The 23,414-nt window shown below is 41.2% G+C and overlaps 2 protein-coding genes across 2 annotated transcripts; one reads left to right on the top strand and one right to left on the bottom strand.

The window, feature by feature from the left end:
• Window positions 1–502: 502 nt before the first annotated feature.
• On the bottom strand, window positions 503–18,291 carry aars1 (alanyl-tRNA synthetase 1). The gene is made up of 20 exons (XM_073471500.1): window positions 18,200–18,291; window positions 15,786–15,941; window positions 15,421–15,609; window positions 14,982–15,127; window positions 13,832–14,023; window positions 12,144–12,288; window positions 10,970–11,115; window positions 10,692–10,800; window positions 10,326–10,476; window positions 8,466–8,590; window positions 7,232–7,376; window positions 6,953–7,131; window positions 5,902–6,015; window positions 5,544–5,750; window positions 5,088–5,272; window positions 3,360–3,468; window positions 2,626–2,739; window positions 2,339–2,545; window positions 1,849–1,962; window positions 503–1,766 (listed from the first exon to the last, which is right to left on the bottom strand). Exons 2-20 carry the CDS (start codon window positions 15,927–15,929, stop codon window positions 1,587–1,589), a joined length of 2,901 nt encoding a protein of 966 aa, XP_073327601.1. The 5' UTR covers window positions 15,930–15,941; window positions 18,200–18,291; the 3' UTR covers window positions 503–1,586.
• A 515-nt stretch (window positions 18,292–18,806) lies between these two features.
• exosc6 (exosome component 6) lies at window positions 18,807–20,447 on the top strand. The gene is made up of 2 exons (XM_073472321.1): window positions 18,807–19,126; window positions 19,737–20,447. Exons 1-2 carry the CDS (start codon window positions 18,849–18,851, stop codon window positions 20,281–20,283), a joined length of 825 nt encoding a protein of 274 aa, XP_073328422.1. The 5' UTR covers window positions 18,807–18,848; the 3' UTR covers window positions 20,284–20,447.
• The last annotated feature ends 2,967 nt before the right edge of the window (window positions 20,448–23,414 follow it).

Here is a 23,414-nt window from a genome sequence, read left to right as displayed (position 1 = left end):
TAGATAATGACTTCATTTTGGGTTAACTGGTCCTTTAAACTAGAGAGCCATCTTTTTCTCAGGAGTTAGTGAAGAATAAAACTCGGGGCTAAAAGGAGTTAATATTGGATTTACTGCAGGACATGTTAAAAAGGTGCCGTTTGCTGCATATCAACTTAAAGGTGACATGTCAGTATTGTTTATTGCTGGTTTCTGCTGCCCTAAAGTGGCCAAGAAATATTATTGCACATAAAGAATTATTAACCAATATTGTAAAGGCAACATCAGCCCTGGACAGGTACAGGGTTAATAATGAATGGTCCTAGGACTGGCAAATTAATTCATACCTCAATTATTTTTGTTCAGTGATCCACAGCTAATTATCTCAGCCTGACCTTGCAGTGTAATTGATCACCACTAAACTCAGCCAATACTTCAGAGTAAACTCTGTTTGTACCTTCCTCCCTGTAATTAATCACCGATAAAAAATATATCAGACATTTAAAAGAACCAGGTAGACACATAGCATTTAGCGATCATATTTATTCCATTCCCATAACGTGACATTTCTCTGATAAGGAACAACTACAATGATAAAAGACATTTTTAACATTCTGCATTCAATCAATGATTAAATGTCAGCGAAATGAAGTTACACAGATTAATTGTGGACAGGTTCATGATCATTTTATACAGTTAGTGAATTATTAATTTACTAAATTAAACCCGTCAACGTATGTCAGATAATGGCTTGTTCTTTGAAAAGCAAGACTATGATACAGCTACTGCTCGTGCAACTGAAGTCCAACCAATCACAGGAGAGAACTCTGGCCTTCGTTCACACAGATGGACGGAGCCACTGTTCAGAGGTCACATCAACAGTCTTAAGCCAACAAAGGACATACTGTGTACACTGAACCTAAATCATTTAAGAGATGAGCTGACTTTCCACTTGTCTTTCCGAGTGCTGAGCTTAAGTGGTACAAGAAACCAATGGTTCAAAGCAGCCCTGAACAAGAGGGAAAGACGAAGTGCTTTGGGGGCTGTTTTAAAATAGACAAGAAGACTACAGTAAGATGAAACAACCAAAGAGGCAGGGTGGAAGTTTTTCAAGAGCCAACTTTATGCTCAGAACAGGAGTCCGAAGCTGAAACTACAGTTTTTGTTGCTTTATCTGAGGTCTACAGTACTTGTAGGAGGCTAAAATCAATTACAAGTACACTGCTTTTCTTTTCCTCTGTACACAAGCATGCAAAGAAAATACACCTTCTGTCCTCTTTCCCTTAACACCCATATATTCAAGCAGATTCCACAGGGATGTTTTTTTACTGGGAAAAGTCATCAATCATTGTCCCAATAAATATATAAGTGGCTCATTTACAGCTGGCTGAGTGTCAGTGGTTGTCTGTTAACATATCAGGAGTTTTGTTTGCTTTCTTATCTTTTCTGACACAAAGGGAGAAGAAAAGAGGAGAGGAAATGGAGACAGGAAAAGTTTGTTGATTTGCAACTTAGTTAAGACTCAACCAGCACCTTTGATTCAACTTTACGCCGCAATCTCCTCTCCTCCTCCCTCCACCCACACCCCCTACAGACACCTCTCTCTCTTAATTCTCTCCTAGTTTAAGCCGTGCAAACTCGTTGGCAATCTGTAGCGCCTCCTGCATGCACTGCGTGTTCCTGCCTGTGGCCTGGGCTGACATATCCTTGCCGCCTCCTTTGCCGTCCAGAAGAGGGCACAACTCCTGAACCCACTCGCTGGCCTTCAGACCACGGTTGGCCACATCCTGGAAAGACAAGGGGTCAAGGGTGTGGTTAGACGTGTTCTAGGCCCAGCACACTGTACAACTGAATGAACAGGTGTGTTACCTGTGGGACTTGACACAGGCAGGTGATCTTGCCGGCGTCGGGGTCTACAGTGAAGAGCATGGCAGCGGTCTGAGGGGACTGTTTCTTTAGCAGCTTCAGTGACTCATTCAGTGCCTGAGATAGACGAAGAAGTGAAGGATGAAAAAGGAGGAGAGAAGGAGGGGGAGAGTAGAAAGAGGAAAGTCTCCTAATCAGCACTATTGATGTCTCAAGGTCAGAATTAATGGGCCACTGAGCTGATTTGGTCCCATGGCAATATAACACAAGGAGATAAGCTATGAGAGTGCCTGAGAAAATGTGCAATACTGCAGAGATAAACTGAATTTTAATACTGTTTGCACTCATTTATTTTTGTTCCTGATGCAGATGAAGTCTTGGGGTTTGGATTAAAGTTTTCTTCTTGTATGTATATGTAGGGTCTTAATTCAGCTACATAATTTCAGTCTGTTTCAAAACATATAATTTTGGAGGTAGTTTAAAGTCCTCTCACCTTAGCAGAGGCTCCGGTCTCCATCTCCATGATGAGCAGCGGTTGGTTGGGGTTGCTTTCAATCACCTCATTGGTCTTTGCCAGCACTCTGTTCTGGATGTCAGCCTTGTAGTTGCGGTCCAGGTCGTCCATAACCTTTTTCAGGCCCTTCAGGGTTTCCCTCATCTCGTCCTTCTGCCACTGGGAGATCACAGCGGTGCCTATTGACTACAGAGAGAACAGACATGTTGACACCACCACACAAAGTTGTTTGGCTGGGATGCTCTTTGCACAGAAATGCAGTTTACCTCCGTCATGTCAGCGATCTCCTTCTGGATGTCCTTGTTCGGGGCTTTCTGCTGCTTCACCTTGTCTCCCAATGCGGACAAAGACTGGTGCAGGGAGTCGGCTTTCCTCTGGGCCTGGAGAATGTGAGACACAGAGGCATGAAACATGGGCAAAGAGCAAAAAAAGAAGCAGAGTGGGGGAAGCGAGAAGGAAGATGAAAAGGCAAAATGAAAAAAAAGATACAGAGGAGGATCAAACAGGAATTGTTGTCTAAAAATAGTAAAGATTAATTTGCCCTCAGGGCCTGGATAGAGGGGAAAATGCAAAATGCTCCCATCTACCTCCAAATTTGACAAAAGTAAAAAAAACCTGCTTCATTAAACTTTCATGACCGGGGTGCTTTTTCTTACCAGAGACCCAAATAAGTCATAGTTCCTCAATCTGAGACACATCCTCATTTAATTAGTTAGGTTTTTCATTCATGAGTGGCAAGAAAATGTCTGACTATTTGACCATCAATATGCCAAAATAAGTAATCATTTCATTTTAGACAGACGTGCACTGTAGGAATGATAAATCCACCTACTTTTCTCGAAATCTTGGCTTAACTCTTTTCTGTGCGAATGTGGGTGGATGGTCGCATATGAACACAATATTGGAAGCAAGCGCTTGAGGTATGTATGTATGTGTGTGTGTGTGTGTGTGTGTGTGTGTGTGTGTGTGTGTGTGTGTGTGTGTGTGTGTGTGTGTTGACCTTCTGGGCCTCTGCTCCTGTCACAGCAACAATGCGGCGGATGCCCTTAGCGATGGCCTCCTCTGAGACGATGACAAACGGCGAGGCGTGACCCGAGTTCTGCAGATGGCTGCAGATAACAGAAAGCAACAGCACATTATGAACAGTGTTATACAACTGTGGGAGGCAGCTGAGAGGGAGAGGGGTGAGGAGAAGGAGGAACACGAGCAGGAGAGAAAACATGACAAAACAACAGCGGTAGGAATAAAAGGGGCTCTTTGAAGTGGCTGCAGATTAAAACAGCATCAAAGACAACATCAGTGTACTAAAGAATATTTTAAAACATTAAGCAGCATAAAATGGTTGGACATGCACCGAAAAAACAAGCTTGATGTAAATGTCTCCTCCTGAGCCAGCTTCAACACCTGTGCACATAAAATACCGCTCGGAAATCATTTTGACTCAGACGGTAATGAAATTAAATAAAAATTCCTGCTATAATTTATGTAAGAGCAGGGACGTCTTAGCATTCAGGTGAATTTTACAGCCACGAGCAGACACTGCAAAAGTCAGTGAAGCAAGTCTAATCGTTGGATTGAGCTCTACAAAATGTTCCAGGCCTTCTCCGCACAGGGACACAGCAGTCTCACCATGAAGGCCCACAAATCCAATTAATGGTTTCCACTTTACACACCACCACAGGGCACATCTGATACTTTTGAAAACTTCATGCAGATGAAGTCATTTAGTCAGAGACGTCTTTACGTCTCCATGTTTATGGGAGTTATGTTGCAGAACACCCGCAGTAATACCAGCAACACTTCAGATGTAATGGTGAACATGCACTTACATCAATGCAGGAGCTAATGTAAGAAAAGTGCAAACAGGTTTAAATGTTCCACCCCGTCATGTGTTTTTGTTCTGCTACTTCACTCCTTTTCACAAACATTTGAAACTTTACAGAAACGCAATAAACAAAAACCATCATCCTGTGTAATGACACACAGCTACTGTCAGGAGCGTGTAAGTGCAGAAACAGTGAGGCTGAACCGGGATGAAGCCACGTGGCAGCAAAGTACAACAGCACTACAAGCCAGATGGAGCTAACTGTAGCTATTGTACCTCATCGGCTAGACTTTTTGAGTGAACACAAAAATTCATGGAAATTAAATTAAATTTAATTCAATTTAATGGCATTATGTTTCTTTATGCTTAATAAAACAAATGACAGACAAAGTCACAGTCTGATCTTGAAATCAACTGTGACCAAACAGGCATTTACTACGTTTGGCTTCACCAGGCACAGCTGAAATTAAATATTGCACCCATAACTTAATGGCCCAATGGGAATATACACTCAGATACTGAGGATGATATTGTTATCTTTGCTGTGATATTTTCTGAAATATGGTCGTCTCTGCTTTAGACTGACATCTAAGACAGGGAACAAGAAATATGAATTTCACAGTGTGTTTTTATTTCCCCTTCACTGTAACCACATCTCTTTCCCGAAAACAAAAATCTGTCACACCTGACATTTGGGATTATAAATGCTTCATTGTTGAACCAGGACTATTCATAAACAAGATGTAAACATTTTCCACATGAGTTTTGTTGTCATGTAGTTTTGCAGTACTTATTTGGTCAATCCAACCCAACTAAGATGCAGAGTATCTATTTGCACCATGACGGGCCAGTTGGTATCCTCTGTCACAAGTAAGCAGAAACTAAATGAGGTATCATACTCACGTTCCACCACAAAACTCAATAGAGGTGAGAGAACCAGCAGCGCTCTCGGGGTCCTTCAGCAGCTCCTCAACGGGGATACCAATAGACACAACTCGGACAGGGTCGGGGTAGGTCTCATCGAATACGGCACGCAGACCCTGAATGGCCTTTGCTTGTGCAAGAGGGGCTTCCATGGCATAAACCGGCTGCAGAGAGCAAAGTATTGGAGAGAAAGCATTGTCAACTGAGGATTTAGATGGAATTTGTATTCATATCTATTACCAGATTGAAGTAAAAGAAAAATCCAATGTTATAAAAGAGGCAAGGCCATGTATAACATCAATCAGGTTTGAAAGTTCAGTAGTAATATTATTTCTTATTTCTTTTTCAGGGAGCCCAGAAGATGTTTAGTTAGTTCATCAACATCATTAGGAATAAATATAAAGACTTGAACTATCTTGTGTGTGTTCCACTGACCTTGGCTTCTCTTATCAAGGCACAAGCGATCTCCTCAGTCCGCCGGACCTCCCCTGTGCTCAGGGCACCTTTAGCAGTGAAGTCAAAGCGTAGGCGGTCGGAAGCGACCAGTGAGCCCCTCTGGTCTGCTTCCCCCAAAACCCCCCGCAGGGCGAAGTTTAGGATGTGTGTGGCGGTGTGGTTGCTCATGATGGGCCTACGACGAGCCTGAAAATAATAACAATTGTTGGATAAACAAATCAGAGCTTAATCCAGAGCCAATAAACCAGACAGAGCACAGCAAAATATCCTGAGGAAGTCTTTTAACTGACCAATAATGAACAATATAATTTATGTGGTATTCTACATATGTTCTCACCTCATCTAAACGTATGGTGACCTGGTCTCCAACCTTCAGCGTGCCATAGACCGTCCCCACATGGAGAACGTACCCTCCTCGGACCTGTGTATTCTTCACTGTGAACTCCATCCGCTGCAAATAAACAAAGATGAATGGCGAGACAACGTGGTTAGACATGTTTTTTTTTCTTGCTGATGCATTGTGTGTTTCGTTGTAGCATTTGGAGATTAAATTTACATATATTAAAACTCATGTTTCAAAATGTCAGAAGTGCTTTGATGATGTCAAACATGGAATAGAACATTGAGTCTTATCAAGGCAGAAAATGTTCCCTTCAAAATTTTTTGAAAACAATATCATGACAAATACAAAAGACTGACATCTGAATAGACATCTTGACAGATGGTCTTCTGCAAACTGTGATATGAATGTGTTTTCATGCCGATCAGGTTCTCACCCATGAGACAGATGAGAGCAACTTATCATTTTTCATCTATTCTCTTGTCCAAACTGTTATTTTGTTTGGCAGTCTCTGTCGACTGGCAGACGGGTTTTTTTGCCTGCAGGCATTATTTCCACCAACTATCAGAGCCATCAGTCCAGCAACCCTGATTCCAAAAAAGTGCGGAGGCTGTAGAACATAAATAAAAACAAAATGCGATGTTTTGCTTTTCTTTTTTTTTTTTACCTATATGAGATTGAATACAGTACCTGGACATTGGACATTGTTTTACCTGCAATGTGATCACTGCATAGTTTTGGGAAAAAACAAATTACACTCTGAAAATGAACCTAATGAGGGCTTTCTAATGCCTCAGACCTCATGATTATTTTATTTTATAGCTACTTAAGCATTTTATTGTTTCTATACTTGTCCTCATGTTTTGATTGTATTTGCATTTGTATTTGTAACTTTATAAATCCCCGAAGGGAAATTAGGTTATCTATCTTATCTATCTATCCTATCTATCTGATGTTCTCAAACAGCATCAGGGGAGCTCATTAAAAACCACAGAGAAGCACACACCCATCCACTTACAACTTTTTTTCATTTCAACATTGCACTTACATCCCCTGTGCCGTCGTCCTCTCTGAGCATGTAGCCCTCGTCAAATGTCTGTCCACCCTGCTCAGCGTAGAAGGATGTCTGGTCCAGCAGCACACCGCACTCCTGACCTGTGGTCACTTCATCACAGAAGGCACGGTCACGGCGCAGGGCCAGCACTGTTGCTGAGGTCTGCTCAAATTCTAGACATGCAGACAGGATGATGGTTAGTGCGTGAATGTCCTGAAGATTCAGCCACTGAAGCTCAACTTTAAGTCTGTTGTGAGAGTTGAAATCACTGACCGTATTTGCCGTCTCCATCAGCAGTGTATTTGTATTTGGGAGAATCATCTGTGGCGGGTATATTTTTGTTTCTCAGGTCTTCAATGGCGTAAATGTCCAACATGATGTGGTCCTCATCTCCTGCGCCCTTACCCTGGGACTTCAACTACACACACACACACACACACACACACAAACACAAACTGTGTTGTTATTCGGTTATAAACACAACATCTACAACAATGATCAGTTCAGTGGACACAATATTATTATTACAAATATATATTTGTAAAGAGAAACTAATGAAACATTTATTGAGAAGTGAAATAACTACAGTTATTGAGAGCCAAAGCAAATCATTATTTTTTTTCTTCCTAATCTGCAATTTAACTTTGTAACTGGACAATGGCAACATTTTAAACCTGGTAAATAAGGGCTACAGATCTTTCTCATGCAAGTCTAAACCTGAATGTATACAATCAACAAAAACATAAATTTGCTGGTTTCCCTAAAATGTATATTTTCATGAATTGGTTTTGTTCCAAAAAGAGCATACAATGCAACAACGCTAGAGTGCAGAAGTGTGTGCACTTTCACAAAAACATGGTCTCAGCCACTTGTGTAATGACACTAAAATTTCCACCTGTACAATCTAATGTGACTCAACACATCATCCTATCTTTGTAAAGCTTGCAATGATCAGTCTGTGTTCTCACCCTCTCATGTTCATACTCTTTGAACCCACGTCTCTCTGACAATATCAACAAAAGCAAAGTTTGCAAGCTTCACAAGGGATTTACTGCAAGTCTATTGTGTTGTATAAACTTAGATTGTGCCTAATAAACTTGAGTCTATATGACAGGATAAGGAAGAAATATAAAAGCATAGTGTGTCGGACTCCCCCATCTGGTAGGGAGCAGACTGTAGAATCATCATGTATATGGACAGTTCATTGTGATGTGTTGGACAGCAGTCTGAATCTGCATAAAACTAGAAAATAAATCAATCGCTTTGCAAAATCAAACAACAGGGGATTAATATGGTGCTGTAAAGTCGATGAAGGTTTATTTAAACAGCAGGTGCATGGCTCCTGATTCTAACTTACAGTGCAATACTACACAGCGCTGACGCAAGGCAAAATGACGTACCCCTGGGACACAAACCACTGTTCAGTGAAGTTTCCGCTCACAGAACAGTCTGGCCAAATTCAAACAATCAGTAACTATTTCCTCCACCCCTCCTTCCACCTCCTCACCTGTGCTGCCTTCTTCTCCTCTTCGAAGGCAGCCAGGTCCACGGCCATGCCTTTCTCCTCTGCTATGAGGGAGGTCAGGTCCAGAGGGAAGCCATATGTGTCATACAACAGCCATGCCGTGTCACCTGGAAACACAGACATCAAGAGGAAAAAGGAGAGGTGTTTGTCTGGAGCAACAATGACAAACAGCTTTACTGTGTTCACATACAAGGAATCTGACTTCACTTTCAAGTTGCTTTCCATGTTACACACAGTTCTTATTTTCAGGAAGACGGATGGAAACAGACATCTAAAACAAGGATTACAAAGCTAATTTAAGATAAGTAGACACACAATGTTTATACTGTCAAACTGTGTCTGTTAATATTAAGCAAGAATACAATAGTGCAAAGAGTGATGGAATAAATGGAGTGATTAATATAAGGATACTTTATCCCTTTAGCTACACTGGCGCCAAAATCCACCTACAATTATGTACGATATTATCCCCTATACTGTTGGTGGTGCAAACAAACAGGACAGGAGGTGCCTTTTTGAGCATGTAAAGTATATATTGACTTGATATCTCCCGATCTCTCTTTTTTTGCTGTTACTGTTTCAACATGTAATCAGATTACATTTTGCTGCTCCAGCCCAGTGCTTTAGTGTGCTAGAACAAAGTTGAAAAACTTTGTGAACTGCGGATAGTCCCTACAGATGCCTTCACTGCTACAGAGCTCTTCTCTCAGGCTCTTTCTCATGGCTCTGAATTTTAAAAAATGCATATTTGGAGCTCCCACCTTCATTATTCATTAGATGAGGGTTCTTGCAGGTCCCTGCACTACAACATTGCACCATGGTTATGCACTGGCACGGACAAAAAAGATCCATTTCAGAGTGGAATATCAATGCTGATGACCTCTTTGTTTGCACCTCCAACTACATGGCAGATTGGTCACCATGTGAAAGAATATACATGACATGTTTTTATGTACAGTATATGCATTTATTAACGTCTATATACTGTACAGCATGCTTAGATTTATATTTGACAGAGATGATGATTTGTACATATTTAAACAGTGTCTAAACTATAAAATATAGAATATATAACTTCTTGGTGATGCTTCAAGACTACTCCCGTCAACTATAAATGTTATTCTTATAAAATGATGAAGCCATTATTTTGATCAATAGATGGGTAGTTAGATGTGAAAAGTGCAAAGTCACAAGTGTCGTTTCTGCATTTCCAAAAATCCAAGGACGCTGTGTTTGACTTGTACTTTGGCACTGGCAGCAGTACACAACAATTTGTCCATTTTAAATATTGAATACGAAAGATTTGAGACATCACGTATGATGGTCGGACACATGGATCAATGAAGGAGAGAGACCAATCTACAATGCCAACAAATGTATTCTTATGGGATTAAAAGAAAAAAAGAAATGGAGGGAGGGAGTGACAGAGGAAAAACTGAAGAGAGTAAGTGCTGTGGGTGGTTAGCAGTGAAATGAAGTAGAGTAAGGTTTAGAGGATGACTTTTAGATAACTTAATATGCAGATTGATATTTAAATACATATGTAAAACAAAAGGTAAAAGTGTTAGCTCTTTCAATTCTGATCATCAATGCAGGACATGTAAATGGTAAGCAGACTTGCATTTCTATAGCACTTTTCCAGTCTACTGACCGCTCAAAGCGCTTGTCACATTCACCCATTCACACACACATTCATACACTGATGCAAGGTGCCAACTGCACATCCTGCTCAAGCATGCTTCGACATGCAGCCAGGGATTCTAACCAACGACCTTCCGATTGCTGGACGACCCACTCTCACCCAGTGGTGAGTGGTACCGCTTCACACCAATCGTGTCTCACCTGGGATGATCTTGCAGTCTCCCAGACTCATGATCTTCCTATCGAGGATACGGCGTCCCCTGCTGAGGGTTTTGAGGAACTGCACCTCCTCCTCGTTAATAATGTCTTTCACCATTTCTGGGTCTTTCTTCAACTCTGGGAAGGCATCACCCTGGAGAGTGAGAGTGAAAGAAGACGGGGTGAGAGAGGGATGGGAAGAAGAAGCAGAGAGATGAGATGGGAGAATAGAAAAGGCAAGAGAAGAATAGTAGAGAGGAGATGGAGTAAGAAAGAAACTCAGATGTCACCATTTAAATCACTTGTCATGAAGTAGATGTAAGAACTTATTATTGTGTTTAATATTTTAAGATTTTTTTAAAATCTCACCAGGGACTCGACCACCACATCCACCAGAGTGGCGAAAAAGCCTTTCTGAGCTTCAAGCTTCTCATGGGAATAACGGACAGCACGACGCAGGATCCTCCTCAACACATAGCTAAACATGGTGGAAACAACAAAACATTATGATGTAGTATAGAACAGTTCAGTGTTGCTCATACACACAAATTACAGCATTGTGTGCTCCACTGGCTACAGATAGTGTCTACGCATATATTATTTTAGCTTTGCAATTCCCTCCTTTTTCTTGCTCTGGCATGTCTCACCCTCTTCCTGTGTTGTCAGGCCGACCGCCATCTGATAGGGCAATGGTGATGGTGCGGGCGTGGTCAGCGAGCACACGGTAGGCCATGTCAATACCGTCAGCGTCCTCAGCACCTACTTTACCGGTGTAGGGTCGAGCACCTGTACCCTGAAATTAAATGATATTTTAAATGTGTATTAGATTAGTGGCTCCCAACCTTTATTTTTTTCTGATGTATGCCCCCAGCCTTTCATCACCACCACCCACCATGCCCCACACATAATAAAGGTCTCACTTAAGCTGATATTGTACAAACATTTTTTATATGTGGTAAGGTGATCTTGGAATTATTTTTTGTTAAGGGTTGGTCTCTTTCTGCAGTTGCAGAAATGGTTAACGTTTAAACCATGCATCTAGTACTTACAACTAGACATCTGTGCTTGCTTGCTCGACTTCATGATCATCTGAAATCTGATGATCTCACTCAAGCACATGTTATTAATACAGTATATTATAACTGACTCAGGTCAGTGGGAGGTGTGTCCTACAGTATGCAGATGACCTACCTAGGCCTAGTTTATTGGATATTATGACAGTAAATATACTAAAGATCATCCTCACCCATTTCTAATCCTTTTTCTGCGTTTATTATCCTCCTAAACACAAAGTGAAGTAGTTATTCTTACTGAATCACAATTTGTATTTCTTATTATATTTTTGACACATATACGCTTGGTTAGGAATCACAGCATTATATTTATTATGTTTCTTTCACCACCTCAGGAGGGGATTTGGATCGCATAGCTGCCGCATAAGTCCATTATTAATATAGCTTTTACCAATACGGCATTTTAACACACAAGTACAATCACACAGCAGAGACCATTGTGGTTACCTTGAACTGTACGATAAAACAGCAAATGATTGGATGGCTGGGTGTTCTATTTCTCTACCAGCAAGAATTACTACAGCTAAAAAATGTAAATTGTCTAATGGCAAAAACCAGACATTGGCAAAATTCAGTGTCAAGGAACCAGATGCTTCAGGCTCTTAAGTAAATAAGTCTGTGACCTCATCAGACCTGCGATATTCTGCATTAAAGTATACCGGCTTGAACGTGCAGGAGCTGACAAGTATGATTTTTCTATCCTGTTAATGCTTCCATTCAGTTACACAAATCTGGGGCATTTCCGTACCTTCTGAATGGCTTCAAAGTAAGGGATGAAGAGGTCAGTGTCATAGTTGGACATCTTGTTCTGCAGGACGGACACCAGGCGCTCCAGACCCATCCCTGTGTCAATGCTCTTCTTAGGTAGAGGCTTCAGCTCAGTCTCAGACTCTCTGCAAAAACAGGAACACATGTTAACTGATCAGTATATGAATGTATGGACTTTTGACAGGTAGACTTGCAGCTGGAGAGCAAACAGGTTTTTCTTACTGAGTGCATGTGCTGGAAACATGATTTGTTTAGGAGTTTGCCTCTTCAGTTTGTTAAAGGAGAATCGAACAGTTTTGTTTGGTTCAAGTCAAATTTTTGATTATGTTGGATATTCTATTTTTTATCACAACATTATTTCGGTCTTGGTCTTCTGCCAATCAAATACAAACATGTCGAACCAGATTAAGGTTTTACACATCCAAGTAAACAGGTTTTTTGTTTCTATTGTAGAGCTCAGATGATGATAAGGTGTGTCCAAATTCCATCAGCTGATCTAAATGTATGGGCAGGCTCATGTCATCACAAAGCCAGTGATCATTTGAACATTCTTTATATAGTCCACTGAACAGGTTACAGGCCTGTATGCAGAGCGAGTTTGTGAGTGTTTTGTTCACCTAACTGATGATCAGAAATAGCAGCAGAAAAATAAGTATTCAATTTCCTTGTAAGAAACATTTTCGAGCAATCACCTGCATGGAGACTAAAATCAACTCTATGAACACTTGATTTAGTTTGGTTTTAGGCTTGCCTGTTTGGTTTGAATTGGTTGAGCTGTTGTGGAAGCTGTAAATCAAATTCTGAGGTCAAAACAGCCACACCAAGATAACCTGAAAAGGTGGGTCTCAGTCCACTTCCTACTGTACTTGAAACCAGTTTGTTAGGTTTGAAACTGAAAAAAGGCAACTACAGGACTTTATGATGATAATATGTGAACAAGCACGAACTCAAAAGCTAAACTAGAATCTGCTGATCATTGAAACAGTCAAGTAAGCTATCTTTTAACAATCTGTATAAGGAACGTAAATATTTGTGTCTATGAATATATTGTTTTTGTAACCATGGTAACGGGTATGCGCACCCACACACATCTGCAGGGATTTTTGGTAATCATTCAGAAAATAAAACAGAAGTGTGCTGCTCTTGTGTCCTACTGCATCGATGTCAGGAGCTCCTCATTAAAAAAATAAGTGCACAGGTGGGACCACACAGAACGACCTAATCATTGGGTTAAGTTGAGTTCCTGCTTCAACTAATAATCACTTATTCCTAATGAGTTCTTCGTGATATCACAGAACATAAATAGACGCATAAACAGCCAGTAAAACTGCCTGACTTGCCGTGAGTCAGCAGAATTTGAAGGTCTATGTGACACTGATGTTTCAGGAAGGCAAGAACTGTCCAATGAATTCATTAGCTGTCACTCCATATGCTTTCATGCTTACAGCTCTTTGTTCTTTTGTTTTTACTGACTTTTTTGCCTCAAAACTCTGACCATGAGTTGTTAGCATGAAGGTACAGACAAACACAATGAACCACAAAGAATTTACCCACAATGTGGATGGAGAAATAAATTAACCTCACAAAATCGATTCATTTGTGCAGACAGACTGTACATATAAGATCTTTTAACAGCCCCTCGTTAGGGTCTCTGTGTTTGTCTGTTACCTGTTGAACTGGATGAACACCAGGTTCCAGATCTCCAGAACATTGGGATCGTCCATGTTCACCAGGTGAGAGGCGTCCCTTCCTCCAATGCGGTCGTAGTGGATCTCACTGCAGGGGCCACAGGGACCGGTGTCTCCCATCTCCCAGAAGTTGTCCTTCATGCTGCCGGGGAGGATACGAGCCTCCTCCATCCTAAAGAACGACACATGAGCAGATAGAGAGGATTGAATTAAAATCAATTCTGTTGGAAGGTAACAATGAGGTTGTGTGAAACTTAGGACTATGAGCATTAAATTTCACCCTCCATTATATCTTACATACTTTGGTACATTTATCATAATGTGTAATATTATAGTATATTGGATTAATGTCATACTGTTTAATTACATAATATGTTATATTTCTAATTTCTATATTTTACAGACTAATTAATTGTCATAACTTAATTGTATTACAAACTTACAAAGCTATTAAAGACTTCCTCACTATGCCACTCTTATCTTGTAATTTGGATTTCAATTGCTCTAGTAAAGTTTCTATTTTATTCCTTTTCTTATGTTAATGATATACACTATACTATAGTATATATTGTTTACTTTCACTATTTATCTGTACTTATTTCTGTCCTTGTGCTGCTGAAAACCTGAATTTACCCTCTGGGGATCAATAAAGGATTATCTTATTGTTAAAATATAATAAACAGAAGACACAAAATGAAGAAAGAAAGATTTAAAAGATAAAATAAACATAAACTAAGATAAAGGCTACAAAAACAACAGAAAGAAATTATTAAATTTGAAAATGTTTGATGTATGAGGTCTAAAAAGAGGTGGAGTCATGGTGAGGGAGAGAATCTTCTAGGCCGTTGTTGTAGGCAGTGAGGTGGCTCAGTGGGACTGGGGGAGGAGTAGGCAGTTCCACAGGAAATGATCACACAACATCACCCAGTTACTTCAAACAGGCCCACACAAACAGTAGACGTTCTGCAGCATTCATGCAGAACTAAAAATGCAAGATCTATGACAAAGAGCTGTAAATGATTTGTAGAGGAGGGATCCGGTCCTCCCAGGAGATAAAAAAAAAAAAAGGAAATCGCAGCGGACAGTGATTATTAAAAGTTGCTTAGAGAATCCCTTAAGGAAATGCTCACCCTAGGTCGATCCAGATCTGTTTGCACTCCAGGTCGGGCTCCAGGCCTGCTTCAGCGCTACCCCCGAAGTAAGTCACATAAAGACGCTCTATGGGAATTCCAAACTCCTGGGTCAGCAGATCCAAGGCCATCTTACAGGCCAGTTGCTGCAGAGGGAGGTGGGAAGATGAAACGAGACAGAGAGGACAACAAGCCAGAAGCGTAAGAGAAAGTATCTCCAGTGTGGTGAAGAAACATTTGTGTTCATGATTCTAAATCAATACACAAATTAATTATTGAACATAAACATATTTTATTTATATATATATATATATATATATATATATATATATATATATATATATATATATATATATATATATATATATATATATATATATATATATATATATATGTATAAATAAAAATATAAATTAGGAAGACAAGAACAGCGTAACACCTTGAAGTAGTCCCCAAAGGACCAGGAGCCCAACATCTCGAAGAAGGTGTGGTGGTAGACATCTTTACCCACGTCGTCCAGGTCGTTGTGTTTGCCTCCTGCACGAATACACTTTTGGGTGTTGGCAGCACGCTGCAGCCTGGCCATGGGGTGGGACGGATCGATGGTATTGAGGAAGATGGGCTTGAACTAAATGGGATGCACAAGAAGCAAATTTATGAGTTGTGTTCTATTAAAAGTCTGCTCCAAGAACCTCATAATTTCAGTCCAAATGCTGTGAATCAGTGGGTATGTCTAAAAGAGCCAGCCTGAAGGACAGAGGCACAGATATTAGTTGAAGACTTGGAGACACATGGATAGTGTACCTGGTTCATGCCAGCATTGGCGAAAAGCAGTGTGGGGTCATCCAGTGGGATGGTGGCTGACGAGTGGACATACTGGTGCTCATGGCGACGGAAGAAGTCAATGAACTTCTCGCGGATTTGAGCTGCACTCAAAGAGGAGTCCATTCTGAATCAGCTCTTTGAACAAAAACACACAGAGGAAATTATAGACTTTAACCATCAAGCATGTTGAAAAGGTCAACTCTAGTGGGTAGTTATGGACATGGAGCGTTTAATTATGCTCCATGTCCAGTAAAATTGTTGTGGGTCCCTGACCTTGTCCCACAGTGACAACATCAACACTGCTATGTAACTTACTAGTACAGCTAACAGCATGGCAAATAAAAAGACAGAAACTAATCTGAACATGTGGTAGCAAATCCTAGGTATAGGGGCAACATATGGAAGACATACGATTTGGTCTGGTTAAAGAAAACCTTTCTAAAAATTGATTAAAACATCCAAAAAGTTACACTGTTGTTGAAATTTCTTTTACTAAAACCAAAAATGTTGCTTTTTCTCTGTTTGAGTATGTTGTATGTTAATAGCTGCAAAGACAAAAGTATATCAAGTGTGGGCTCCCACTGTGCACTTCTTCCTAAATGTGAGTCTGAATCTAATGTCCAGATTGGACTGAGCCAGCGCTTACTTCAAGGGATGGGATGTCTGCTGAGCACAGCCTAGGGAAGTTAAAGACTCAGTTGCCTTGTCAAACCAGTCATGTGAGTCAAACCTGGTTGAACTTCCATGTGATAAACAATGACATGAACATGAACACTGGTTGGTGCTCTTCTGTCACAGAAGGTGGCTTCTGCACCTCCCAGGTTGTCTAACAAGGTTATCAGTGGCACTACAAAACAGTTTTCAATTGCCACAGTGAGGAACATTACTACTTAAGTAATTTGGTCTTGTTTTTTTTCTCATTTCCATATCCCTTTGTAGCCACCACTCAAGTCAGTTGGTAGGGGGTGTGTCCTGACAAGCTGCTTTAGCAGAGATGCTCTACTCTGTAATTTCCCTTCAACAAATTGGCCTTTGGCTCTTCTCATAAAGCAACACCAACTCAGGAATCCTGTGAGGCAGCTAAGGTGTGTCACGCTGCAGGGCTACACTGCTTTTAACGGATTCTGATGGAGCAGTTTTGGACCTGAATGTGTTCCAACACAGCACTGTAATATTACTTCAGTGCATCCTCACTGGAACATTCAACCTACAGATGATTTCACTTTTGTCAGGTTCTTTGTATCATTTTATAACACAAAATGCCTTAAGACTTGATAAGCAATCACTTTTTAATGTCACCCGACATTGCATGAAGCAAAATTTGAGCCTTTACATACCCAATTGAGAATAATTTTGGACTTGTTTTGGATAACCATGTGCCATAACTCGGTATCAATGGTAAGTCTTTACCAAAAGGCAGCACAGTTTGATTCCCATCAGTGAATTCATTGTGTTAACTAGATAGCAAAGGAAACCACACAGCTGATGCCTTCAGCTCTCCGGGGCTCAGGAAGCAGACGGTAAACAGCCACTGTCCCTATCCTGACTACCAAACCACCCAACTGACAACCAGAGAAAGCAGACTCATGTGGGTAATGGGATGGAAATTTTTAGCCTCTGTGAAGAGTGTTTAAATAAATAACAGTGTGTCAGAGGAGACTTCATCAGCAAGACAGAAAACAGGATACAATAGAGGCTAGAGTGACAAAGGGGAAATTGTGGGCGAATTGTGCAAATTTAAGGCTGCAAATAAGGACACAAATAAGGAGGACAAGTTGGTCCTTACTTGTTATCACTAAGCTAACAGGAGCTCAGGTGGGTGATAAATGCTGAGATTTATGTCCACTGTATCTAACTCTAAGTTAGTCCGTGGAGCAGGCTGTGTTTTGTCTCCAAAGCTTGGCTAAGTGATTTCTATCATTTGGGGGACTTTTAGTGCCCACAAATAAAGACTTAAATGAGTTATATCCGCAGGTCTTAACGCTAATGTTGCAGTAATTCTCAGAGGGTTAATTTACTTCTCTCATGCCAGTTAAAACCAGTTGTCCCATGCCACCTTTAAACCTCTGCTGTAAACAAGCGCACAGGGTATTGGACCATAAAATAGTGCCATTAACATCAACATAGACGACACCATTACTCTCAGCCTGTTTATAAAAAACAGCATGTTGCATTATCAGATTGTCAGCTGAGTGTAAACTGCTATGTTGGGCAGAGGCATTAGCTTGACAAGCTGACGTTAGCAAGCTAAATCTTAGCTAGACAGGCTACCTCTATATGGTCAACCTGAGAGAGACATTTTAGCACACAGCTCTAACCAAAAGTCTACTTTACTGAATGGTACATTAAACGTTATTTAGTCTACTATAACTTGAGAAAGCGATAATACTCACAGAAGTCGCTATTCTCGCAGAATGAATCAGTAACAGCTCCCAAACACACTGCTTTAGCCCACGCCGCTCGACCAGAAAGACAGCACAGAGCTACTGGACACGCCCACGGCAGCCGCCCATTGGTCAGGCCACACCGGTACGTCAACAAATCTTTATCTCTATTGGACAAGCCTACTGTCAATCTTAGCCGAACCCGCCACATCAGTGGTACCAACTTCCCTGACTCGGCTGATGCAATTGAAAAGACACCGGTGTCACTAGAGATACTTGCCCTGCTTGTTAAAGAAATGTGGTGGAAACATATTCGTCAATAAAAATATTTTTTTTTATTTTATATAATAATTTATTTATTATTATTATTTATAGTTGTTATTTGTATTAGTTTGTGTCTTTAGGTTTCAGCCCATTCATTATGAGATGTACCACCAAGTTTGCGATAATTTGTGATTTTGTGACATAATAATCGTGATTAAATATTATTGCTCATTACTGCAGCCACACACATATGAGATTTTCTATCTGATGTAGTTTCATGTAATGCCACGCAATAGCGGAATCATTTTTCTCTGCTTGTTGTGTTTCCGGCGGACATATTTAGCGGCGGACTAGTTCACACGCTGCTGTTTGGTTCATTACATTTCACTGCGCCATGCCGACTGACACCAAACGTGTTCGCGGCCCAGAAGTGTCTCAGAGCCCGTCTCTGTTTCTGTGCGCGCCGGCGGGTGCTCTCCCGTCGCACGGCCCCAGAGCGGACGGTCGGCAGCGGGATCAAGTGGACGTCCGGCCCGTCTTTGTCCGCTGCGGGCTGGTGAGCCAGGCTAAAGGGTCCGCGTACATCGAGGCTGGAAACACCAAGCTGATGTGCTGCGTTTACGGCCCCAGAGAAACCGAGAGGAAAGATGAGACCGACATGAAATGTGGAAGGTGAGTAGTGAAATGTTTTTATCTATTCATTCAATTTATTTGACTCGTGATTTATTGACAAATGACTGTGTAACTTATGTGACCAGCAGCATGTTAACTCATATTAGCAGGCTTCAGATGGATAACTGTCAGTTGAGTGATCTTCAACTTATTACCAAGATTTTATCAAGATGTGTCAAGACAAACTGAAACATGTAACATAAAACTAAACAACAGGGCTTAAATGGCCAAAACAACATCAGTGGAAACTAGACCAAGTAATAATTATTCACATAATACACATAAATAAACCCTGGTCTGACCAAAGTACTTTTGTTTCTGTCAACTTTAAAGGCCAGTAAGAGCTTCTGGCTACATTATATGCCAGGTGACATCTTGTCACCACTATTTAAATAAAAGAACTGAAAAAGCAAATAGAAATATTTTCTTTTAAAAGTGGTTATAACCTGTAACATATTTACCATGTACTGTTATTTATTATCATTTTGAATCATGTGAGTCTGAACTGGATTTAGCTGGGTTTGCCCTCAAGTGTCCACATCCCTTCTTCATGTTATCCCCCTGAAGTGAACAATGATGTTTATGTCGCTGTCTTTCTCTGTCTGTCCAGGTTGACGACTGACATGCGTTTCGCCCCATTTTCCTGCCTGGAGAGGGGCTCCTGGATTCAGGGAAGCCAGGACAAAGACTTCTCCCTGATGCTGCACGAGAGTCTGCAGCCAGCTGTGTGCCTCCACAAATATCCCCGCTCCCAGATCGAGGTCAACGTGATGGTTCTTGAGAACAGCGGCTCAGTTCTGGCCCATGCCGTCACATGCGCTTCTCTTGCTCTGGCAGATGCAGGGATCGAAATGTATGATCTGGTGCTTGGTTGTTCCATCCGCCAGGATGGCGCCTCTTACGTGGTTGACCCTACTTACAGAGAGGAAAACAGCTGCAGCTCAGTCAGCAGCGAGAACCAGGGCGGTCTGACTGTGGCGTTCCTCCCCAGCCTGAACCAGATTTCTGGGCTGCAGTCAGATGGAGAAATGGCAGAAGAGACGCTGACAGCTGGGGTTCGGACCTGCATTGAGGGATGCTATAAACTGTACCCAGTCATCCAAAAAGCTCTGGCCAGAGCGGTGCGCAAGGCTGCTCCCCCGCCATCAGAGAGCTGAGAGACTCATTAGCCAAAAACAGTTTTTTTCATAGTTTTCTAGTTCAGTTTCCAATCCTTACTTTCACAACAAGACCTATTTTTCTATGTTGGCTATAATATGCTGTAAGTGAAACTTGATAACACAGACTTCTGAATTTTCTTATTAAATAATTTAACAGTGTGCTTGGGGCTTGAAGCTTTTTCTTGACATTGGAGAATTTTACTGACATGGAAAGGGAAATCAGATTTCTTAGCTGGTATAGTTCCTGAATGTATTGTCATGATGCAATCTACTAAATGCAAAACAACAAAATAAATTCTTCTTTTTCAAATGGTCAGACTTTATACGAACATCCCAGTTAGATGTGCTAACAGGAGGTCTCAACACAGTCGTGCTGTTGCTCTGTTATTAGCTTTGCTGCAGGTCAAGGTTGAAAGCCAGGCCACATTGTCCTGCTGGGAGGGCCAATGCCATCGGGGAGTGCCAGTGTCATGAGGGGTGTACGTGGTCCACAGCAGTGTGTGGATGGGTGGTGTGTGTCAAGTGGCATCCACATGACTGGGACCCAAGGTTTCCCTGCAGAACATGCATTGTAACGAGATGATCAGTGTTATTTGTCCAGTGGTTTTATTGTTTTAGTTGATCAGTGTATGTTGCATCATCATGCCATCACCTCTGATCACACACTGGGCAGGAAAATATCACATAAACAATATTTTGTTTCTATAGCTTTATTGATTTTCTCCTAACACATGCTCACATACAACAGGCAATATACAGTAGATCATAAATGACCAAAATGGAAGGAGAGGAGCCAGGGAGGATTAGGTTAGGTTAGGTTCCTACTAATGTGAGTTTGAAATGAAACAAATGAAACTTTTGGCCACAGGGTGGCAGTAAATGAAAGATCCTGTTGGTGACCACAGGATGGCCGCTGTCTGAACATATTGGTGACCTCGGTGGTGACCTCGGTGGAGACACCCACTGGTGCCAGAGAGTGGATTGATGATCTCATAAGAGTATTTTAGGATACTTTATTCAACTTCACTAAACTTTTCTGTTTTTAATGATCCAACTGTATGATGAACCACATTTGTGTTGTATCTGACCTGTTTTTACAGTCAGTGTATCCAACACATGTTTATAAAAGAAAGCAGTTGATTTCATTTGCTTTAAGGTCATGACACTCGGTGTGTCTTTGGAGCAGGACATGGGAGAAAACGTCTATCCATTGTTATTTCATAATTGTGTTGAAACAATAATAAAAATGTTTAAATTCAGGGTGAAACACAAACATAAAGCCTAAATGTTCAAGGTTAAAAGCCAATCTTTTATTTGGCTTTATTCCAGTTGAATCCAATGGATCTTGAACTGATTCTGAACTTGCTTGTGTTGCAAGGAAACCAGATACCCTGAAGGAAACCAACGCAGACGTAGGCAGGGCCAAAAGTGCCATTGTGAGTCATGCTGCTCTTAAAGATGAGGAACAGAAAGACAAGTGGGCAGGAGGAATGGTGGGAGGCGGTATCTATGGATTGTCACGTTGAATCAGACTTCAATGTGTGCCACTCCCAAACAAAATTTGCAAAATTTCCCAAAGGTCATCTGGATTTGTAGTGATAGAAGGACCACAGGTAGCTGTATATTCAGCTGCACCTGGTACTGACGTTTCATTGTAGGAATCTCTACACATATTCATTACCTTCAGATTTTGCTTCTGGGTGGTACATAATTAGGTATTTAAACTTTAGCACAGTTAGTTAGTTTAATGAAGACACGGTCAAACCCAATGTGTGAAAGAATCCAAGGCCTCACCATGTGAAGTGACCCTCAAGTTTCACATGACCCAACATCAACTGCAGTTTAGGAGGATGGAGCATTAACCTCCACTGGCTCAAATAGTGGAAATTCTGCTTTAGCTTCTGGTGAAGAGAGGGCTCTGAAGTTAAGACCGAAAGGGCAACAACCTAATTTGTCCTTTTTGTCCCTCATCGTGTGTGTGTGTGTGTGCGTGCCTGTGTGTGTTAGGAGAAGATGCAGAAAGAAACAAATGAAGTTTATTGCACTTTTAGTCCCTGTTTCATAGTGTGTCACTCTTTTGACACTTTGGTGTGATCGGGAGGCTGAGGTCAGCCAAAGACCTCGTTTTCCCGAAACATGACCATCCCAGCATTCCACAGTTCAGTATGACACTGATACACACACTGATTTCCAGTCAGGCAGATTCACTTCTCCAGAACATGTATTTACTCAGCAAAATGTTTGCTCTTCTGCTTTTAATCAGTCAGGGGTTTGTAACAGGACTTGTTTTAACTGGCGTTGCGAGCACATTTGCATAAAGTTGGAATGGCACGCGTGGAAAGAAAGACTGTCAAAGATATGGTCTACCCTGATCCTACACATTGTGACAACAGTTGTATAATGTCCTTTGTCTGAGAAAATAAATTCAAGTGACTTTACTCTGGCTGGCTTTCCAAGAATCCAAGTCTGAGGTCATGAAGTGGATATCGACAGAAGTGAGAGTTGACTACACGGAGAGGAACATTAAGGAGTTGCCTCTGCTGCATCATATTTGACCCTTATTCTTATGTAAATACAATTCTGAATTGCTGGAATATCAAATGTCCATGCCTAGATGGCCATGGATGGAATTACTGTCAGCGAGAGAGTGTAGCTAGCTGACATTTAAATAGAAAATTTGAAGTCTGTTCTATTAATGCTGCTTTCACAAAACGTCCACATGACGAGGACCACTGAACACCTCAGCGAGCACATAAAGGTAGCAGGGTGCAGATGTCATCTTGATGTGTCTCCTGTTCACAGCAGAGGCAGAAGAGAAGAGACTAAACACGTGAAGTATGTCCTGTAGATGATACAGACATGTCTCATTCACTCAGGACCCAGGTTTTACTGAGCAACCATAATGAAGTCATGTGGATGTGTGTCTTCAGCTGAGTCACTATGGGAGGTATATAGTACTTTATCACTTTATGAGTCTCAGTGAAAGTGTGTGAGTGTGTGTAAATAAAAAAGCTGATGTGTCAGTGTACGTCACCATTATAGCACAGTACTGACAATCCTCCAGGCTAATAAATGCCTGTTTACGTGCGGACTGGGTGCTTGGGTGTTTATCATCTGTGCTGTTTATT

This window comes from Pagrus major, chromosome 8 (assembly GCF_040436345.1).
Source record: "Pagrus major chromosome 8, Pma_NU_1.0".
NCBI lineage: Eukaryota > Metazoa > Chordata > Actinopteri > Spariformes > Sparidae > Pagrus > Pagrus major.
The sequence above is the reverse complement of the archived record's forward strand: the minus strand, read 5'-3'. Positions and strand labels throughout refer to the sequence as shown.

What these genes read in the sequence shown, in the direction of transcription:
- aars1 (XM_073471500.1), bottom strand. Translation starts at nt 15,929, where the DNA reads ATGGACTCCTCTTTGAGTGCAGCTCAAATCCGCGAGAAGTTCATTGAC. An exon ending in CCAATGCTGGCATGAACCAG is followed by an intron (nt 15,610 to 15,785) that starts GTACACTATCCA and finishes CATCCCATTTAG; the next exon opens with TTCAAGCCCATCTTCCTCAA. An exon ending in AGGACGACGGCACAGGGGAT is followed by an intron (nt 6,016 to 6,952) that starts GTAAGTGCAATG and finishes GTTTATTTGCAG; the next exon opens with CGGATGGAGTTCACAGTGAA.
- exosc6 (XM_073472321.1), top strand. Translation starts at nt 18,849, where the DNA reads ATGCCGACTGACACCAAACGTGTTCGCGGCCCAGAAGTGTCTCAGAGC. An exon ending in ACCGACATGAAATGTGGAAG is followed by an intron (nt 19,127 to 19,736) that starts GTGAGTAGTGAA and finishes CTGTCTGTCCAG; the next exon opens with GTTGACGACTGACATGCGTT.